Below are 22456 nucleotides of genomic sequence, written 5' to 3'. Positions count from 1 at the left end.
GGGTTTTTGTTGTCGTTTCGGTTGTTTCGACAAGCAGCTGGTACATGATTGCGAATGTTGTTTCGGTTCGGTTCGGTATATAGCAAGGGCGTTACGTCGTTATCGCCGCTCACAGCTTATGTAGGATCATTTTTTTATTGCCCTAACGCCCGGCACCACATCGGTGTTATATTTTTTTTTTTTTTGAGAATTGTTTTCCAGATGTTTGGTGTTGCTTGAGCAAATGGCATAGGGAAACGATTTGGATCAATTGGAAGCAAAACGTAAGAAACACACGAAACCGAGCGTAATTGTGAGTTAGAACGATGACACACAAGCGGTACACGATATTATTCACTGCTTGTTGGGCATGTTTCGACAAGGGCCTACTATGACTGTCACGTTTGTCATTAAGAATGAACGTTAAGCGCTCTTTAGCAAGCCACAATTATTGGAAGTGCACTTTAATTCAGCTGATTTTGAGCGCAACGCTATTGTTATACACTTCTGTAAGAATACTTCCGTTTTTTTTTGCATAAATGTACTCTTATATTCCTCTAATTCCTCTAAGTAACCAGAAACAGCGTCCTACTGCTACCAACTGTCATCAATAACAAATCAGGACTATGGTATTAAAATCGAAAAAAACACCAGAACGTGACTATGCTGTCATTTTGATAGAGTCCTCTCATCAGGATGGCTAATCCATCAAGCTTTGCAAGCTTTTTCATCATAGTAGACAAAGAACCACATTAAAACTCAACAGTTGTTGCACATTAGGTTGAATTTTTGGGACAAAATTGATAAATGAATTGAACTTCGAATTAGTATCGTCAAAGTAATATTTGTCTATGTGCGTTAAATTTCCAAACGTATGCTATTGCTTAGCAAAATAAATACAAAAATTAGTACAACACATTTAACAATAAACAGTTTATATATTCCACTGCGATTCTCAATTCCTGTACTCATTTATATATTTAGTTTTAGTTTAGTTATAGGAAATTTCATTAAACCATCTGTGAAGCAAATAAAAACAAAAGTTTAATTTCGTTGAACGCAACATCACTAACATCAGAGTGAATCAAGCTCCACCATAATGAATTTCTAACTAAAAATCGAAGTGATAAGATTGATTACAAGCTTGCAGATACGCTGTTGCGTCTGATGAAATGCTACAATTCATAACTTTCCCAGCAAATCTCGAATTAGAACGTTGCTTTCCATACTCAGACCCGTCAGCACCGTCGTTCCTGGTTATTAAGCAGTATTCCATCGCCAGATTACGTTACCACGAGCAGAAAAAGTCTCTTTGCCCGAAATGAGTATTAAATCTAATGGAATGGATTAGCGCAGCGAGTGAAAACGCACTGCACGTACTACCCGTAGCACATAGCACCGCCCGGCGTAGCTTTCATTGAACTGAAGAAACAATGAAAACCAGACGAGTACAGTCACCAACGTACTGTGCACACGTTCGGAGGATTTATGCGTTGTTCAAGTGGCAGCAAAAATGAAAAAAATCTTCTAGCGCGCCCCCAGTCGGTATCTAAAAACTGACAAAACGCCTTCCACCGCACAATGTGGCACATAAAAGCAAAAAAGCTCATAAAGAGCCGGCGAATTCGATGAGCTTTTTTTTGGCAGGGGTTGGATTTTCCTTTCATGCACATAGATTCATACACACTATTCCCGGAATCGTACAACACGAGGTGTGTACGTGGCTGTGTGCATTTTGGATGTAGCTTTATAAGACAATGAGTCAAAATCTCCTCATCAGCGTTCCCTGTGCGGGCATGCGTGGCCGGGCGAGAGTCGCGCGTCGATGGAGCGCTAGCATCGACAAGGACCTTCCTAGAAAGAAGATGCCCCGATCGGTATCAGGCACCGTCCCGAAACCTTTACGCCAAGGAGTTTGGGAGGGAGATAATGAATGGGCTCACGCTGGAATGAAGAGAATTAAACCATTACTCTTCTGGATGCAGTAATCCAACGCGGTGTGACTTGGCTAGCGCGGGTTGCTGCATTCGATCCGGTTGTCGGTAGCACTCAATTCCATCGCAAGCACATCCACGGAGAAACCTCGGAACCTTTTCTTTGTACGATAACATTGAAGGACGCTTCACGTACAGCGTCGTTTAGTGTGCTTACCTATCGGGTACTAACGCTTTCCTTCGCCTTTCCGTTTTCTCATTTCAGACATGTTAATTAACGCCAGCAAATCGGCAGAATCAATTATTCGCTAAGCTCTCGGCATCGCTCGGTACAACGTTAGGCACCGTTTCTGTGTGCTTCGGGAGAAAACGGAAAGGAAAAAAAATCAACAACCCCGATAGAAGGTAAATTAAGAACAAAGGCTGAGGTGTTATCATTAGCTGGCGGAATTTCCAATATTATCCTACAACGTGTTACATGCTAGAAGTAGAGCTAGAAGTAGAGAGAAGTAGAGTTTTTGCTCGATAGTAGTTTTGAGACCCGAGAAAAAGATTGTACTAATCATATGAATTAGTATTAATTTCTGACAGACACAATTTCTTTTCCTTAATTTCATCATTACGTAAATGTTTTAATGTAAAAACACTCGACATGCTACGAAGCTAGAATAACTGTTGGAATGTATAAAGATCTTTGCAGCGTTATGCTATTGAATTGTCAATTTAACGCTCTGCTAGACGCCTAAATGTATGCAAAGATATGCTCATTGACTTAGAAGTCCAATTAAATTGTTATATATTATTTTGACCATAAAACTGAGAGTTTATTTAAAGCATACCTCACCACGTTTTAATTAACTCTTAAGTAAATGAAAACAAAATGGAAAAAAAAATCCCTGTTGATCCGTACATCAACTTCTAGCAGAATCTCACTCTAAGAAGGATGGAAAACATTAGGCAAATTTCAGAATGGTAACGCTTACGTCATAATGCTCGATCTGCATTTGACGGTATCGATTACAGCCTCTGGCTCCTCTCCGAACTCGGCAAATCACAGCATTACCACAAAAGCAAATCGATCCCGGAAACAAACCCGCTGGAGGTCGGGCAATCAATTATGATTGATAAAAATGTCTTGTAAACGTCTATCTCACTTCTCCACTTCTGCCACTCTTCTAGCAGCAAAACAAACCTTACCGCGACCCCCGGGGAAACTGTCTCCTACAGCTCTTCCGAACCGTTTTGCAGTGAATCGACCGACCGACCGAAGGGATGGAAAATTATTGAAATTCAATAAAGCGATCAAAGCGTGACCGGTGGTAAAGATGGTAAAAGAAAAGATGGGAAAAATGTTGTTTACCCATCCAGGCTATGCGACCCGGTCACGGGTGATCAGGGCCGGCCTATATTGTGGCCGGAAAAAAAGCCTCGACCACTGTCAAATGCCTTTCTCAAGACTAGCAAGCTGCTGCACTGCTGGGGGAAAGCGATCATAAAAAATCGAGGAAAAACGAACCTTCTTAACCTCGTTGGACACCGGCGTTAGCCTTTCGTTAGCAGAGGGCTTCACTCTCGAGCGAAACCGCGAACGATGGTGAAATTGCGTATTGCCAAAAAGCGCTCCTCCAGCCACAATATAATGGAATTACACGCTAGCGGAACGAAGTCATCCAACGGCACGGCACGGAAGCGATAAATTTCGGCTACCAGCGCTGTCCCGATATCCTTTCTCCAGGGACGGCACACCGCCGCCATCGTCCTGCCGAGTTGAGCTGCCGAATCAATTGGAAAGTTTTTGATGCAGAAGCGAAACGGCGTCCCGTCAACAAGAACCATTCTGTCGAGCAATTTCCGGTGTCCGCTGTCAACCGGTTCCTCACCAACAAAGTACCGATGCGCCCCATTTTAATCCAGCGGTACCTTTCCCCGGCGCGGGCCGGGAATGGGCGAGTAGGATGATATTTATGGAAAATGGTTATTGAGTCTTACTAACCGGTCGCGAAACAGCTCTTAAAATCATCCCCGGACAGCTCTTTGTTTGGGGCAGCGCTCCCCCGGCAGCCACATCGGTGCAAGTCGGTTGGGGGGGGAGGCTAAAGCGGAACAAAGCCTCAGGTGAGCACAGCGCAATCATAATCGCGCTCCAAGGTTTGGGGCACATTTTTCGGTCGGCAATTATTGTCTATGTTTGGCCAACTTCCAGCACACTCCGAAGGTATCGTTCCCGGTGGGGCAACATTTTTAGCACAAATTGTCCTGCGGGACTGCGCGTGACGGTATGCAACGGGAAGCGGCCGGGAGACGCCACGATGCCATAAAAGCTCGCTCACACCCGGCGGCTCCCAACGCCGAACACGCTGAGCAGGCCACAGAAGTACCGCTAGCACCGGACGAATGGCAATAAAATGAACGACTCACGGCGGCCATTAGTTTATGCGCTTTAGTGAAGCGCACTGACGGAGCGCTGCAGTAAAAACGGGGGGCGAGAAAGCGTGCGCGCGCGCGCGCACGCCAGCTAATGCTTCTGCTACCATTTCGCTGGTACCGTACACAAAGAAAGATGCTGTGAATGGTAGCCGGGTCAAAAAGGGGAGCAAATGGCTCATCGTTTGAGGGCACACACAAAAGCAAACACGCTGACGGTCCATTCTAGCATTCCAAATGTATCCGTACCGCTGGTGGAATAGTCTAAAATAGCTCTGGACAATGTGCAAACATAAACCAACGGGAAACGAGTATCACGGCGATAGTTCAATGAGTGGATTTATCTGCCGGAAAAATGATAACAGTTTTAGCTGCTGCAACTAATTCCCGAGTAAAATGTTTAATAAAATACCTCTGCGCTAATATCGCCTATGAAATACGATTTCTTCCATCATTGCACAATTTAATGGTACAATAGTTAACACTCTAGCGTTACACCGAAATATAAAGTCGCAAAGAGTTACTTTAAAAGAAATCAATTCATGTATACCTTTCGGAAATGATTTCCTGCTAATGCCATAAGCCGTAAAAAAATTCGCTGACTTGATCTTTACAGGGTCATTAATACTTAAGTGAAGAAAACGTCAAGGTCCAAAAGAGTCTAGGGCAGTGGATGGCAAACTTTTTGTAGCAGAGACCAAAATATAATAAAAAAAAATACATATGTAATAAATTCCAAAAACCCAAAATTCGAACGAAAGCGGTGGCTTTCTCCTGATGGAAGTATCAGATTAGACTCTAAACGGTTTTCTAGGATGTCGATAAAAATATCGCTGAATAAACAATTTTGTAAAGGAATTAGATCATATAGGAAATTAAGCTATTTTTTTAAGCTTCAAGCGTACTTTTGCTTTTTTTAACACTAATAATTGAATATTAAGGCTTAAATGCCGTTACTTCTTATTCTTTTCCTTTATCGGCACAATAACCTCAAAAAGTCTGGGGATACTATTTCTGGTTTTCTGTGACTTTATTCAACCGCAGCTTGACATTCAGCCCCGCGTACGGTAAATTGGTCAAGTCAGTTCGTGTAAAGACCGGCGCCGTTACCGTCAAACCAACAGGGCCTCTTTTAAATACAATTACTACTAGTGGCAAAATTGTTGAAAACTTGACATAAAACGAATAGCTGCTCTCGAGCCAAACTTTGTCGCAAACTTGTCTAGGCTAAGTGTACTGCCAGTGTAGTGTAGTAATAATGACAACCAATCAGGTTACCGTATTTTAGCGTGTATAACGACCCCCTAGATAAATTATCCAAGATTTTTAAAAAAACAAGATTTTATTTCTTGTTTTAAAACAATTGGAACAATTTTATTGTTACATTTAAGTTTGAACATTACAGTTCATAATATACTTTCATATCGCCTTCTCTGGTGTTTTCAACCCCATTTCCGTAGTCATCATCCCCGTCATCACTATCTTTATAAATTGCATGATCCTCCGTCTCATCAATATTTTTACTGATTTCGCTTTTTTGAAAGGATTTGACGACAATCACTTCATAGACACCGCTCCATACATTAAGGACCCGTTGTCAGATCGCTGCAATGGTGGGTTTTTACTTATTCTTCCTGAAGGAGTCAGATTCGATTCAGCCCCTTGTATCCACTTACTCCATTCTTCTCTTATCATACCCTTAAACGGTTGTGGTTGCAGCTGACTGATTAGAACTCCAGGAAAAACTTCCAGAATCGTTTTGTTTTGAGGAACAATTTGTTTAACTTCTGCTGGTAGATGACCACTAATTGCATCGTGCATTGCTCACTAGCATTGCTGATTTTTCATAAGAGCTCCAGGTCTTAAATTTTGTTTAAACCACAGATTCATTCTTGTTTTATCCACCCATCCTTTTATTTTAACAAAACGACCTTTAATCCATAAAGTTAGAACGGAAAAGTTACTGTCCTTGTATAATGACCCCCTTTATTGGACTTGACATTTTTGACCTAAAAGGAGGTCGTTATACACGCTAAAATACGGTACATACTAGGAAACTCTTGAAGCCCATTTATACCACCCATAGTATTGGATTACCAATGAAGTATCTACTAATAGGTAATTTATTGTTTGTGAACGAAAGCTCTTGCTATTGAACATTCGTTTGATTTACATACTAGACGATTCCTAAAGTATAAACCTCATCGTTGATAAACTCTAACGACTATCAAGCAAAGTCTCGACTAAGGTTTACAATCATGCAGACATATCCTAGTATCAAACTGTCTAACACTAAGCGTATTCGGTTGAAACGACTTTTCCATGCTGCTGTAATTTTTCTGTAGCTAATTTACATTGAACTTTAGTTATATAAAATAATTTTTAAGTATAACAGCGTTAACCATCCACTTAAATTTGTAGTACAATTAAGATCATCACTAAAACAAGTTGCGATTCTCCCGGGTGAACGACAAACACATGAAATGCATGCGCGTAACCATTTCCACCACTCAAAGCTCTCCGACCAACGTCTAACGATATGGCAAAATGCATTCACGTACACATGCAAACGCACCGACCATCTTGGGCCCCGTCCGTTGACAGACATCCTTTCTCGCCCGGGAGTCATCAGGTCATCGTTTATTACGATCAACTTTCTCCCGGGGGGGGGGGGGGGGGGGGGGGGGAGAAAAGTGCAAGAAATTACAATTTCGTTGCAGACATTGCAGCGGGGGCACGTATTTTGGCACAGTCGAAAGCACACGCGGCCATGTCGTAAAACAGCATCGACCAGTAGCAGCAGTTCGTGGCGAGTGGATCGATGCCAAATTGCTTCGTAATTGTGTTTATGAAGTTTTCTCGCCCATGCCCGTGCAGCGATGGTGGGAAGGGAAATGTTGTGTAAAACCAAAAAAAAAGAAGAGCGCAAGGTACATTGCTAGCGCATCGGTGAAAGGACAGTAATATGGCTTAGTGCCGAACGTAAGTAGTCACATTTATTATGGTGCCATTCGGATGCATTCTATATGCTCGTTGAATGGTAGCCACCGCACGTCCTGTCTCTTAATGGATACCACACACAGACACACACACACACAATCCACTCACGGTTTGGAAAAGTTGCGCGAACGTCAACGGAATGTGCAAATATGTGCAAAATAAACTGCATAATAGCACCACCATAAAAGTCATCATTATTATTATTACTATCATCGATAAACTGTGTTTGCTTTTGTATGAAATATGCATTAGCGCAATGTTGGCCAGACAATTCATTCATCAATTAAAATTCATTCGCTTCTAATTCATACCCATTATACAGTGCTCCACGAACCATCGCCACTAGGAATGTAGTTAATTATTTTCCCCCGGAATGGCAATAACGATGCTTGTAATAATAAGAGAAAGAAATCACTAATGATATGCCGTGTGGATTGATTTGCAACCATAATTTAATTAGTTTTCCACCTTCCTTGCGTGTGATTAATTCAGTCGGTTTCCCCTCGAGAGTTTCTCTGGGCCGAGGCAACCCGCCGCCCAGCGATGTTTCCCAGCGTCCCAGCGGGAGGTTGATCCTTATCAATCAACAATTTCCTTGTCTTTTTCTCGGCACTCGCACGGTGTAGCTTCCGCTCCTTCCAATTTCCCGCACGCCATCCGTGCGGAACGATTTGATAGCATGGCTTCATCATAGCACCAGCACCGGCAAAGCAAATAAAAATGAAGCGAAACATCGTGAAACAATCGAAGAAAAACCGCATGCACCACATCGAACCCATGCTGGCCGGTTCGGTGGAACTGACCGGCTGGACCGAGAGCAGTAAAAGTCAAGACACCGGGTCAGACGACCGGAAATAAATCAATCCGAATTGGCAAGTAGCCGCACCACTTTGCTGCTTCCGGACCACTGACCAAACGAAAATAAAAGAAACGGCCTGCTGCGCTGTGTGTGTTGGCGAGCAGTGCTCTGCGTCTTTCGCAGCCCTAACACACGGCTCTTTCCCGGTGATGCGGACCCAGAGCAGAACAGAGCAATTTTATGCTCAATCATCGTTTGACTGCTCATCTTGCGAGCGCTTTACTTTTGCAGAATATTCATCACTCTGAAGGCCAATTCAATCCGATGATGGCTAAAGGAAGAAGATGCTGCCGCTGGAAGCAAAAAGCATTTTCAAACGGAAGCATGGATAGAGGATAGCGAATGGTCGACCGAGAATAAAATGCGAAAGCTTTAGCAATACTGCTACCGCACACGGTGAGCATGAAGGTGAGGAGAACGGCCCCACGCTTACAAGCCTTCTATAGCCCACTATGCTTTACATACACCATCAAACATTCTGTCCGCGGTCCGCATGGTAAAGACAGACCACTGAGCCTTCAATCTCCTATCCGACGCAGTTCCGGGCGCAAACCATCAACAGCAGACGGGCGCTCGTAGCGGGCAAGCAATCCGGAAGCATACATTCAGGCGTCCGGAGCAATGATAAATAAATGCTCACAATGATGCGCACAACTTCATCGTGCGGCGAAATCTCATCTCATCAATATGCCGTTCTGCCGTTACACACTCCACAAAATCTTGGCCGCACTTGCGCGAACAATGCGGTGCCTTTTTGCAAATTTGTGTTTCCTTTTTCGGGTGCTACGATTTTTTCCACCCTTCGAACACACACACTGTCCGGTTGATTTACGTTCGCCGGAAGCGGAAGTGGCCGGAACCAAGGGGCGGTTCGCAGCACGTAATTTGGAAGAGAATAAAGTGTAAACGAGCGCCAATATTTCAGCGGGCGATCAAATTTCTCAACGGTCGGTCAATACCGGGGCCGGGGTGGGTGGGCAAGCGTCATTTAAATTTTATTACAATTTGATCTTCTCCATTGTAATACAATTATTGCCAATCTCGTGCTTTGACCCTTCGGTTCGGCCCGTGGAATGGTGCCGATTCGTTTCGCCACACTTTCTTTTGCTTGCGATTCTCATGAACTTCGTATCCATTGTTCCTTTTGTTCCTTAGATTTATTTAAGAACTAACGCCGAAATCATTTTCTTCCCACCAAACGAAGTTCTTCCATAGTTTTCCTGCTGATTCATTTTCAAGCTCGTTTCTAGCAGTTCGAAAACTGTAGGTGTCCAACATAATCTTTAGAAATTTAAATATCTTTTGAAATAACATTTTTCCTTGCAGACCCATTGTGACAAGCGTAGCTTCAAAAGCAATCGTGATAATAAATTGTTCGAAAATAACTTTATTTTCAACGTTTAACTTAACTAACATAGGTTAGTTAACCACTAACGTTAACTTCAACATTTTAAACGTTTAACACATCTGTTCTGATCAATTTTTATCAAAACGAATCACACCAACTCGTTCTGGGCAAGAAACAAATAGTGCCTCCCGTTCGTTACGCTACAATCTCGGCGCCACTCGGTCTGGAACCGGAAATTACTTTCATAATAAAGCTGTTCATTGGCTTTTCCTTTTTCGGGGAGGTACGCCTGACTGTGGTACGCTCTCACTATGTCATACTCGCGAGTCTTTTCCAACCGACAGTCCGTGGCCCCATTCGGTTGCTCATTGCCTTGCATCTGAAGTAGATTGTTTTGTTGGGAGCTTTCGCCATTTTTCTGCTAAGCGAAGAAGTAACGTTTGTTGTTTGTTCATTGTTTTGTCAACTTCATATCTTATCGCTTGTTGCACAATCGATAACAAGTTTGAATGGGCTAGGGATAGGAACTGACAGCTAAGCAACATGGGCATTTTTTATTTTTTCGACCGCTTTTTATGACGCATGAGACTATAAAATGTATAAAAATTGTTTTTTTTGTCTCGACAAGTAACATTTTCACGTCAAACTGTTGCATAAAAATGGACCAATGGTAAAGAAAATTCTTTAAGGTGACTAGGCAATCTAGACGGATTGCAAAATTTCGAGGCGTTTGAAAAGTATTCAACAAAAACATCATCATATTTCATGCTTTTTAATGTCAAAATTGTTAAGGAATTCCTTTTGGGATGACAACATTGTATGAAATCGAATGCATGAAACGGAAATTTTTATTGTAATGTTTGTTACAACACCATTCTAGATGAGCTTTGATGCGAGATTCTATCAAACCCACATTTTCACCACATTGAAAACTATATTGCACAGTATGGTGCCAATTGTGGTTGCAAATTTTCATTAGTACGCCCCAAAACACGTATTCCATTGTTGTTCAATAACATTCAATAACATACGCAAAATTAGTACCATAGCAGGCGTTGTTGAATTTGATTGTCATAAACAAGTGAATTACATGCATCCGCTTCCACTAACTGCCCACCAACAACACGTCGCTCTGGTTCAAGTGGATTCTTTGAATTGCGAGCAAAACAACGCTTATGCAATATTCGGATGAATGCCTGCCTAAGCGGAATTTGCTCACGAATTCTACGTTTCAATAACTTTCGAGCAGCACATTCTGGTTTCCTCGTATAATCAACCGCCAACCTCGTATACTGTACGTGGTGAAATCAAATTTAATTAGCATTTTCCTGCGGTGAACTTAGCTTGTCATTTTGTTTCTCACAGTTTTTTTTACATCATTTTCTACTCTGGCACAGGCAAAACTGTTCCTAGACAACGTGACAAACTTCTCCTCTCACGATGGTATCTGCGACATATCAGAATCTGACGCTAGCGCTGCTGGTGCTGTGCATCGTCACCAGTCCGATCGAGAGTCGATACCGCGAGAAGGATGTCAAGAAGGCAAAGGCTTCACCGCCTGCACTGCCCCAGATGATAATTCCATCGCCACTAATGAACCTCTGTTCCGGCGATCGGGAGATGAAGCTGGTCTGCCACTGCTCACCAGACGATCCGCACGTGAAAGCACAGAAGGCAAACTGTTGGATCTTTAGCAAGGAGCTACCGCGCAAGGACACCAACTGGCTCGCCTTCCAGACACAGTCCACGCTGGAGCAGTTGAAGATTACGGTGCAGAAGATCGGTAACCTGGCCTACATCCCCTCGGACGTACTGCACACGCTCAAGTACCTCAAGCAGCTTACGATCGAGTACGGCGTGATACCGGACCTGCTCAACTACGCGTTTGGCAATCTGACCGAGCTACGCAATGTGACGCTGCACAAGAACCAGATCCGCATCGTACATCCGTTCGCGTTTGCCAACCATCCGTTCCTGGAGGAGATCAACCTGGAGCGTAACGAGATACTCGAGCTAGACAAGGAAGCGCTCGTACATCTGCCCGCGTTGCGCAAGCTGAACCTGGACTTCAACAATCTCTCCATGCTGCACGACGACGTGTTCGTTTACCTGACCAGCCTGGACGAGCTGAAGCTCGAATCGAACCAGATATCTGTGCTGACGCGTGAAATTTTCAAAGGCCTCGGTAACCTAAGAATACTAAAGCTGACGGCCAACAGCCTGACCTTCATCGGTGACACAATCTTCGCGGAACTGTGGAGTCTGCAGGAGCTGGATCTAGATCACAACCAGATCGAGGTAGCGAACGTCACTTTTATAGCCCATATTGGTCCCTTTTTAATTGCATTTTTCGCTGTCTCCTTTCGTTTCGTACCACAGAAACTATCAGCCCGTGCATTCGACGGGCTGAACAACCTGCGGAAGCTCAACCTGGAGAACAATCGGTTAAAGCGGCTCGAGCGAGGCATCTTCACCGGCGTCCCAGCCGTGCTGAATCTCAACCTGAACTCCAATCAGCTGGAAACGATTACGTACAACAACTTCCTGCCACTAATGGACAACCTAGTCAACAGTACGGCCATTCTTCATCTCAAAGGTACGCTATTAAGGGGAAGGAAAGTTTTATATCTCCGATGCGTCGCGTGAGCCGCGCCAGATGAGAAAGGGAACAATGTGCCGGGTTTTCGAAGCACACGTGCAAAAATCTCAACCCAATTAGTGTCACAATGGGTTTCTGGAGCCGGGAGTAAACTGTAGCATTCGTTTGTGCCTCCGGGCTTTTGATGGTGTGACCTCAAAAAAGGGGATCCTGTTTTGTTTTACGACCACTTGGGGAGCCCCATCTGCATGGGGAGAATCCCATTTCCGCTCGCGTGTCGTTTGGGTAGCCTACTTTTGAAATAGTTTCCATTCACCTGGAAGCTTAAAAGTATAATAAAGTTCTGTAGCTAACCTTTAAGTAATGAATGGTACGAATTCTGTGTCACCAAGCCCATCTTGTTCGAAAACTACCTGGAATGGAGCGTACCGAATACCTGTTTATCGTCTATCGAATTGAGAAGATAGAAAATTCCATTGAATTTCATTATATGAAAATAAAATCACATAACTGAAAGCATGAAAACACTGACAATCTTTGCATAAGACTATCGAAACATGTTTTTCCTTCAAACCTCATTCCATACGACAATGCGCCTAAAGGTATGCAATTGATGATTTGAAATGCTTCGCAACAAGTTAATCGACTTCATACAGTTTACACAGCTTCTAATGAACTATTCAATGCTAGGTACATCAGGCACTATTGCATGCATGGTCGTTCTGAGTAATTGCTTGTTGGTAAAAAGCTTTACGTTGCCCAGCTTCAGTACGGTGGAGCTCCACAGCAACTATGCCAAAAGTTCAAATAAACTTTTATTGCATACCTGTATGATGATGAACTTCAACACACCATCTACCCCTTCGTTTGAATATAATTCGGAAAAATTTTCCCCAAATTCCAGTGGGCAATTGCAAATGGTACGCATTCGATCATCCAGCGATACGTCCAGCCAACGCAACTCTCAGCAGTCAACTGTAATGAGCCCAAGCCCAGCAGTGTGCGTGAGTGCTTGTCCTTATTGTCCCCGGTGTACACACCAGCATCATAATCCCTTTGATCGGTTGAGCTGGAGAAATTTAATAATATACGGACCCGCCCTGTTTGAAATTCATCTTCAACCGGTTTTCATCGCATATGGCGGCGGTGCGTTGTAAAGAAGAAATAACACAACTAATGAGGAAAAAAGTAATTTATTACTCCTCCATCAACCAATATGTGATGGCGTGAGGTGGTTTTGAAAGAACTGGTCAGTCGCCAGTAAGCTGGGGGGAAAAGATCAAAGACCAATCTGGTTCTCATACACACTCACGTTCCGTTTGATCAGCGGGTGACACGTAGGCGACACATTTTGCGGACGATGAATACGTTTCAAAGGAAATTAACTTTCCATGCGAACTGCACGGTACGGCATCGGTAGGCTTATGGGTTTTTTCGCGTTTTTTTCCCTCCCCGTACAGTGCTGTCTCACCGGTTTAATGCATAATTTTAAATTTAATTTAAATTCATCTCATCATTCATACCATTTGCAATGTTAAGCGACCGACGGAAAGGTTTCGGCACCATCGGTGAAAACATGGAAAGGAATAATTCAAGCAGCATGATCACGAAGGATCGCCCCACCAACAGGCACACATTGCAATTGTATTTTAATTAACAGAAATAACACATTTTGGGTCCGTGGTCATGAGCGAGGTAAAAAAAAAAATACCATCCTCGCAGCACTCATCATTCGCTTCTTGATTATGGATGAAGTGGTCTTTTTGGATTGTTTAGTTAGTTGGTGGTTTTTCCGCTCAAGCTATGTGGTTCTGTTATTTTATCGCCCCGGCCACTTTTCTCCATTTTCTACTCATTGTGTCACTGCGTTGAGATGGGTTTCTGTGCTAGTGCTTGGGGCATTTGGAAAAAGTTTCACCTTACCCTATCATATCAACCCCCCGATTCCCGACTGGTGAATTATATAACAGCCCTGCCTTTTATGATGCTTTTTTTTTTAAAAAAAAGGGAAGACAAAAAATCACTCCAACATCAATCACAATTACCAACTTTGCCCGGTTGATGGGAGAAAACTGTCACTCGTGTACATGGAAATTGCCGGTCCCTGGGAAAATGACCCGAGAAAAAAAAAAGAGACCAGTACTGGAAACCCATTTTGGACACTCGGCAAGTTGACCGCAAAACGCACGATGGGCTCACATTAGCAAAACCAAGCTCAACCTGGTGCACGATCCAACGTCCGGTGGAAACTCACTACCATCAATCATCGTTTTCATTAACCATCGGTGTGTGGGAGTTTTTCTTTGCCTCCCTCTTTCAATTTTCTCTCTCTCTCTTTTCCACACACACACACACCTGCCGAGTGCTTAGTTCTGGCCTGCAACATACAGTTTTTGAGTTCATTTAAATTTCCATTAGCCGTAAAAGCTAAATAAACTTTTCCACCGGCCGGTGGCCCGGTGAATCATCATCTCAACGTCAATGGCATGTTGCCGACACCCGTTCACGATCACCACCACTGTCCGGTCCCGGTATGCCCTGATGCCCGAAACTCCTCCAGGGAATGAAGTGGACTGGGGAAGAAAAAAAAATACTTTCCCATGCAGAAATGACGAAAAGTTGTGCCACAGCATTGCACAGCCGATGCCGTTGAGAGCCGTGGCTGGCTCGTGTCAAGTGTACAGGGACTCACGCTCACCCAATCAACCTTCAACATTGACCATATCTTCGATTATTAAATAGTGCCACGGGTTTGCCTTAGGTTGATTGCTTTCCCCTGCATCGGTTGGATCCCAAACTTTCCACGATGAAGTTGAGCTTTGTGCCAATTTTATTTTACCAATTTCGCTTCCCGAGCCGTTCAGTGAACTTTCAAAATATTGATTTAATAAATGTACCGGCCCAAGCTTGTCGGTGCGCTCCTGACAGCTGAAATCAATCATGCTTCAATTGCAAAACCCACCCCGTCAACCGTGGCAAAAACGCGATAAACTTTGCGTGCGATTATGGCGAGCAGTTTTCCTACCGGTTTGAACGTTTGCCACAACCTGGCCTGTTTCACCTTCAACCAAGCGCCAACACCTAGAACACAACGGCACAAGCGGCAAAACTTTTCCCCCGGGAACGGGTTGTTCCATTCGCGCACGTTCCGGAAGACGAAAACTTCATCCGCGATAATGCTGCAAAATAACAAATCAGAAACTGAACCGAAACTTGCACCAAACCTGCCTGACTATTGATGGATTTCCTTGTGGGACGCAATTGGTTTCATCTCGCCAAACAAGCCAAGCAAAGTGGCAAGCGAAGCTCTCTCTGTGGGGTGGTTTGCAATAAATGCTGCCAGTTTACATCTCCTCCCTCCATGACGGACAGCAGTACCGTAACAGAAAAAAAACATGATGGACAGAATACAACACACCACCGCCCCGATTGCTGAAGGTCGGTAACACCGTTTTTACATTACTCGCTCTCTCTACCTTTTTTTTTTTTTTGTGGTACTGGCTACTTATTGGTCTCGTTGTGGCATGCTTTAAACGTTTGGCTTTTACAGCGCCCTTCAAAAAACCGATCCCAGCAACCCGGCAGTGTTCGAAAGAAAGCGAAAAGCACCCATCGCAGGGTGAAGTTCGGGTTACCGTTCGCGGCTGGCAGCGTGCCCAAAAGTTAACAGACAGTTTCGTCTTCCGTTCACCTTGCGTTTTGGCAGGTCGGAGTTTATGATCGAATTTCGCCAGCGTGCCAAACTGTCAAGAATGCAGCAAGGGGTTTGCGCGTCACCTCGGTGTTGGCAGCCGATGGTGTCGATGAGGGTGGTTACTTGCAATAGAGAACGCTTTCTTTCGTTCTGAGAAGCCTTATGCTTCAAAAGTGTTCAAAATAATCGAGAAAATGGTCTTTCACAATGTCTTAATTGTATTATTATGCCCTAATGAATTGAAATAAAAAAGGGGTTCACCAAACGACAATTGAAGCAGCGCAAATAATGAAAAAACAATTTGGGGTAAAATTGTGTAAAGAGATCATTTCATTTAGCAAATGTTTTACACGAAATCCATTGAGTTAAACAGTAATTAATATTCTCTTCTAAATGAACTAAATATGTTTTATAACATATTGCTCACATTTCTATTCTCTGCATATTTCGTTGAATGTAAAACAAATTGCATACATTTAGGCGATTAAAATACCGTAGTTTCGCGAGCGGAGCGCCACCATTGTAAAACACAACTGCTGGCACGTTTCTAATGGAAAAAAGTTGTTTTAATCCGTCATATTTTGTTAGATAAGGACATATCCATAACACCATCCCCACTAATAGTTACAAACATAAAATTCTTTGTTTATTTTTCATTGCATTTGTTTATCTTGGCTACTTAACAATGCACTGCTCGCCTCAACGTCCTATTTGCTTCTTGATTTCTCCACAGACAACCGATTTCTGTGCGACTGTCGGCTGCTGTGGCTGTTTGATCTACGGAACAACACCAAAAACGAGGACCTCCGGTACACACTGCAGCACGTGGAATGTCTGTACGACATCAAAGGCATCTACGGAACGCCATCGCTAACGCACAACCAGCTGAAAGAGTTTGGCCGCAGCCAACCGCCGGACACTATCCTGTTCGACGAGGACTACTACGACGACACGGGGCACCGAAAGCCGGGTGTAGTGCTGCAGAAGAAGGTCAGCTCGAGCCGATCCGCTCCCGACGGTGGCCCGGACAAGAGCCAACTGCAACCCATCGCACTGATGAAGCTACGGAAGGACACTATTCTACCCTGTCCGAAGGAGCTGGACGAACCGACGGAACTACCGCTATCGCGCGAATCGATCGGGCTCGATATGGGCTGGCGTTCATCGGTGACGGCCACGAGCGAGGGTTCGACTTGCATACGCTCGGTGGTATTGCTAGGTATGTGTTCTCTGCTCTCCCTAGCGCGGTACGGGCGAAGATGTTAGTTTTGGAAGCAGCACCACTAACCAACGTTGACCGACTATCTTATGCAGCAGGTATGAACAGGATGGGTCGTGCGTGTATATGACTCTCGTGTAGACATTTCGTTTAATCAACAGGATCTCAAGTTTCATTGCTCTGGGGCGTGCTATTGTTTTGAAAGTTAAGAAAGAACATGCGCGGCACGGTGGCTGCCGAATGCAGAGGGGAAAAGCAAAAACCTGGTGTAAATAACGATGTTAGATCTGAGTAGCAAATCGATGATTTGCCTTAGCTAAATAAAGGTAATTTAGATCGAAAACGAATTTATATGATGCCAATGATGTTCGGTTGATTGTGTCTAGAGGCAACAGCAGCACGAACGCTATACGCACTGGGGCATGCAAGTACGATGCCGAGGAAGACGCATCGACGGCATGCCCACGCCCCGAAAGGATGGTCAACAGATGAATGGTGAACGCCATCAAGGTGTTGCCCTTGCCTTGTACATAGTACCTTTCTACCCTTTAGTTCCGGCACCATTGCAGCATTCGATACGAAATGGTTCCGGTTTCGGGTACCGGTATCGCACACTTAGTACCATTGTGCACCCCAAAACACTCACTCTTACTGAATGTACATAGTAGCACTGGTATGGTATTACGTCTAACAGTACACTTTTGGGCGACCATGAGCACAATAACGATTACGCTGTCCCTCCTGGCACATCCAGACATGGCGGTTGTTTCATTTCGGCGATGATTGCACCCTATTTACAAAGCTCTGTTTTCCGAGAAAGCACGTCATTGGTAACAAATTATCTGCTTTCTGTGATTTGTTTAATGCATCTAAGGTTTAACAAAACAACAAAATTGCGATTTGATTAAGACGATTGAATTGATTGAAACGATCAAGATCGTAACATCGATCAAACCCTGAAAACTTCATCAGTATATTTAGATTAAAACCTATTTGCAATGTGAATTGCATAACTTTAGGCGTATTTTTCGATTGCATAATTAAACTGTTCAAGCTATTGTTTATGCTCAAAGCCTGAATAATGCTTTGGGTGTTAAGCGCGATTGGGCCCGATTTTTCAACAGTAATCAGGTCTAATGTAGTCACAATCGCATTAATGTGATTAGTTGAACGCAAGTAGCACTGTTTAACATTGTTCGCAACCGAAAGCGCAACCCAAGCTTAAAGTAGCGAAACACAGCGTTGGCTGACTGTTCCAGTACGTTTTATGAACTCCCTTTTGATTATTTAATGAAATGCAATTACTGTAAACAGCAGGGCAATCCGGCACCTTTTCTCCCAGCGGTTTTTACGTTTCATTACCAGGCTCTTGCTTGCACAATGAGCCTGTTTGACACCTCATCAGGCAACAGTCGTCAGTTTCACGAGCGCTTTAACGAGCCCATTACCCGCCGGGCAAACGTCCGCTGCTCGTTTCCCCGCAGCCAACGTTTGGCGTTTGTTGCTTTGTGTTTGGCAATCTCGCCAAGAAGCCACAACTTTCGGCAGGAGCCAAAAATCATGTCATCCGAATCACAATTTACATGCACCGACGTCTAAAACGGATGAAGCATTAGGCGACCATTTGTCGCTCTCACTGTTCTGTGGCTTCGTGGCGCTGGTGGAGCCCTAAAACATGCCGTGTACATGGATGAGAATGTGTGTTTTTTTTTTGTTTTAATTTTCCGTTTGGACCTCTTTTCACGGAATCATTTCTCCATCCCACACACGCACGCAGAAGTACGACGAGTGCTGTTCGGCTGGTGCACATCCATAAAATGTGCCAAGTGCCTGCCAACAACCGAATCCTTCGAAGTGGGAACGTCAAAGCCCGGTGCAAATGGGTGAACCTAAACAAGACCGCCAAGAGTAACAAACAAGCGGGCCGATGCCCGCAACGGCAACCGTACGCGCGCCATTTACAGTGTGCGTGCGTGCGCGGACAGAAAAAAGGCACAATTTCTGAAGATGAAAAAAACAACAACCATACACACACGATCACAACCCAAACAAGAACCAGGAGGATAAAAAATGTAATGTTAATAAAATAACGAAGTACGTAAGCATACATTTACTGCACCGTAAAAAGTGTAAAATGGGCAAACATAAACCATGGGTTTCGAGCGAGGCGAAAAAGACACGAACATGAACGTTATCGATGCGCTTCGGTGTCGAATGGGAAAGGGCTCGGTGAAGTTTTGTTTTTATTTCGTGTATTTTCCTGCTTCCCGATTTTCTTCTCCCCGTTTATTCCGCACACATACAAATTCCCGCACCGGGAACTGAAGGCTCTGTCGCCGTATCCCGTTCCCGGTTCTAACGGTTGCCTAACCTGCAGGCGCTACCCGGACGCCCGGCGGTGGAAGTGTTGCCAGCATGAGTTTTTCATTTTCTCGACACGTCTTGAAGTCAGAGTGTAGGTTTTTTTTTCTCTTGTTTCTTTCCCAACAACATTCCGCTTTGGGAGAGAAAAAAGTGCTTCTGCACAATTACGTTGTACGTTGGTGTTTTTTTTTTGTGTACCCCACCATGGCACGAATCGGTTGCCATCTTCGAAGAGTTTGCGTGAGGCAAAGGCGAAGGTCATTGGGTGAAACGGAGCACCAAATTAATATTTAATGTACGCGCAGCTCGCCTCATGCGTCCTGGCGAACCGAAGCATAGGAAATAAAACCGAAACGAAGTTGCGGAATGTTAAAAACCAACCCAAAATTGAACAAGCTCGTGTACCGGCTAGACGCATACACATGCGCGCCGAGTTTGTTCGAATTCCCACCGGAAATGGGAAGTTGATTTTGCTTGGCAGGGGCTTCCGTTGTGTGTTGAATCCAATATACCGCGAGCAGCGGACGGGAAATGAGCACTAAAACCCGAATTGAACATCGTGTCTAAGACGCCTCCAAGGTGCCCCGCCCGTGGTTCGACTTCCGCAATGAAGTGCTCGAATCCTCAAACTCAAACCCACACGCCGGCGCCGCTTCACTCAAACTTCCACGGATGCTGCTGGTGGGTATGAGTATCTGTGGCACTATGTCTGTGCAAGAAACCATCTACGTGGAGCATCCAATGCAACATAAAACTAGCGCACCAGCGCACCCAATTAGTAGTCGAATGTAATCTACGTAATTGAGTGTAATCATGTTACAAAGCTTGCTGGGCAAAGGCAGTCAAGGCATGGTGCAGTGTACCGGTGGCAGGATGGACGCGTGTTATCCTTTTTTTTTTCTTCTTTGGTTCTGCTCTTCCTCAACTCCCCAATTCGTGTTCCACGCCGTTTGTTTCCGGGATTGGTGGTGGTAGTGCAAAGTTTTCGCCCCGACCGACTTACCGTGCCCGGGGAGGGATTAGAGCAGATACTTCGAAACTTCCCGGTAACGAAGATTTACGAGCTGTGCTACCGCCGGGACGTATGGGCGCCCAGTAAAATTATGCACCCAAAGGCCTAACCGCCGTCTGTGGGCCGTGCGCCGACAGGGTGATGAATGTGGTTTTAAAAGTATGGTGACGAAAAAAAAAAGGGGAACGATCCATGAGCTCGATTAGAAACGAGCGTAAATGTATCGCGCACATCTACAGCCCTCCCTGCACAAGGACGAAAGGACACGGCACACAGGCAGGAGAGAAGAAAAAAAAAACAAACAAACTACAAAACAGCGGGTAGCTGTAAAAAATACTTGAGCTAAGCAAGTCATATACAAGTACATGAAATATTAAAAAATATGCAAAAAAAAAAAAAACCAAACCCTCATCACCGATCTGGCTAAAGTAACGGTTAGCAACACACACACACACACATACAAAAAAAAACCCACTATGTGCAAAACGTACAAGCAAAATTTTGTCATCTGTAAATACTGTATAAATGTGATTCTAGATGTGCGAACATAGATACTCTATCACTGCAAATGAAACAACTAACAAAGCCTAACAACAGCAAAGAAAGAACAGAAACAGGCAATAAATCACTACACGCGAAGAAGAGGAAAACAAAACAAACTAGCATAAATAAATCATGAAACAGGATGCAAAATGAAACATCAACAGGAATGCTTCAAATGTCTATACCCTCCCATGAAAAGTCCTTACCAAAAGATCAAGTTTACACACGCTCCAGCGACGTAATGAGAGGCAGCGAAATAGACGTTAGGGCGTCAACTGTATTCTCGAGAAAACGAGCAATGTTAAGGTGTTTAAGTTTGAGTGTACGTTAGTTTACACTTATTTATGTTGAACATCCCGTTGGGAAAAATATTTGCCCTCATCTATATACACACACACACACAAACACACACATAGAAGATACGAAATCGAATGTAGTACGCGGCTAGTGTGCATTGCGAGACAGGGTGACAAATCGCATCATAGTAGGCGAGGCGAAGGAAATACAAACCGAAACCGCGAAACGCACAAGAAAATTCAATGGAAACGTGGGATAAAATGGAAAGAAAATGCATCCTTGTAACATTTTTTATGCTTCAGTGATGTCCTTAACTCGACTAGGATTAGTAACGTATGAAAAGTAAAAATAAAAAGAACAACAAATCATAATTGACCTTGGAAAAAGTCTCTCTCTCATTCACTCTTTTACTTCGTAGTTTAGTTCTTACGTAACTTTTTAGCTGGTAAGTACAACTAGTACAACTTGGTAAGTAAGCAAAGTGTATAACCATTGTAGTATGTTACATTCATTGCACATTATGTACTATTAATAATTATCCCAGTTTAATTATTTGCTTGGAGCAGAGCAAACCATATTAAAAGCAAAACACCTAAATGTATGCAAACTGCATAATGTTACGTTTAATAGCCATTTTTAAAGCTAGCAATATTTAAGTAAACATATTCTTCGCAGTTTTCCGATACCTGCATGCAATAAATTTTCCTTCCCTAACAGATTGCCCTCTAATTGTTACCAACATCAAAAGACAATTACTTTATTCCGATCAACAAACGATCGATAGCTTCATTTCACTCCCCAGCCAACACCACTTCGTTAGCTCGAAAGCACCCAAAATGTAAAAGATCTTATCCTTCAAAAGGTGAACCAGTAAGTACGTGTCGTAACTTTCTCCGGCCTGCACCGAAACCAACACCGGACACAAAAGGGAAGAACGCTCAGCCCCATGGAAAAGTAGAGATTAAAATTTATAATCCTCCCCGGCCGGTAATTTACTCCTCCCATCCTGATTACGTGGGCCGTGATTCAAGCCATGCTCAGCGCCCAGTTTGACCTTCTTTCCAGCGCTACTCCACAGGCAGCCAGCGAACGGCACAATGCGGTTTGATCGATGGCTCGTCGGGCAAGTCGGAATATTGGACTTTGGGAAACTTTTCCCGCAAAACTTTTGCATCTCGCATCGT

The 22456-nt window shown here is 43.9% G+C and overlaps 1 protein-coding gene across 1 annotated transcript; it reads left to right on the top strand.

Moving 5' to 3' along the window:
- Window positions 1–2283: 2283 nt before the first annotated feature.
- LOC128298284 (connectin-like) lies at window positions 2284–17103 on the top strand. Its single transcript, XM_053034029.1, has 4 exons — window positions 2284–2318; window positions 10942–11842; window positions 11924–12140; window positions 16571–17103. The coding sequence occupies exons 2-4, from the start codon at window positions 10985–10987 to the stop codon at window positions 17101–17103; spliced, it is 1608 nt and encodes a 535-aa protein (XP_052889989.1). The 5' UTR covers window positions 2284–2318; window positions 10942–10984.
- The last annotated feature ends 5353 nt before the right edge of the window (window positions 17104–22456 follow it).

This window comes from Anopheles moucheti, chromosome 2 (assembly GCF_943734755.1).
Source record: "Anopheles moucheti chromosome 2, idAnoMoucSN_F20_07, whole genome shotgun sequence".
In the NCBI taxonomy this organism is placed as follows: domain Eukaryota; kingdom Metazoa; phylum Arthropoda; class Insecta; order Diptera; family Culicidae; genus Anopheles; species Anopheles moucheti.
Note: the sequence above shows the minus strand (reverse complement) of the source record. Positions and strands in the feature narration are given on the sequence as shown.

What these genes read in the sequence shown, in the direction of transcription:
- LOC128298284 (XM_053034029.1), top strand. Translation starts at nt 10,985, where the DNA reads ATGGTATCTGCGACATATCAGAATCTGACGCTAGCGCTGCTGGTGCTG. An exon ending in TAGATCACAACCAGATCGAG is followed by an intron (nt 11,843 to 11,923) that starts GTAGCGAACGTC and finishes TTCGTACCACAG; the next exon opens with AAACTATCAGCCCGTGCATT. An exon ending in GGCCATTCTTCATCTCAAAG is followed by an intron (nt 12,141 to 16,570) that starts GTACGCTATTAA and finishes ATTTCTCCACAG; the next exon opens with ACAACCGATTTCTGTGCGAC.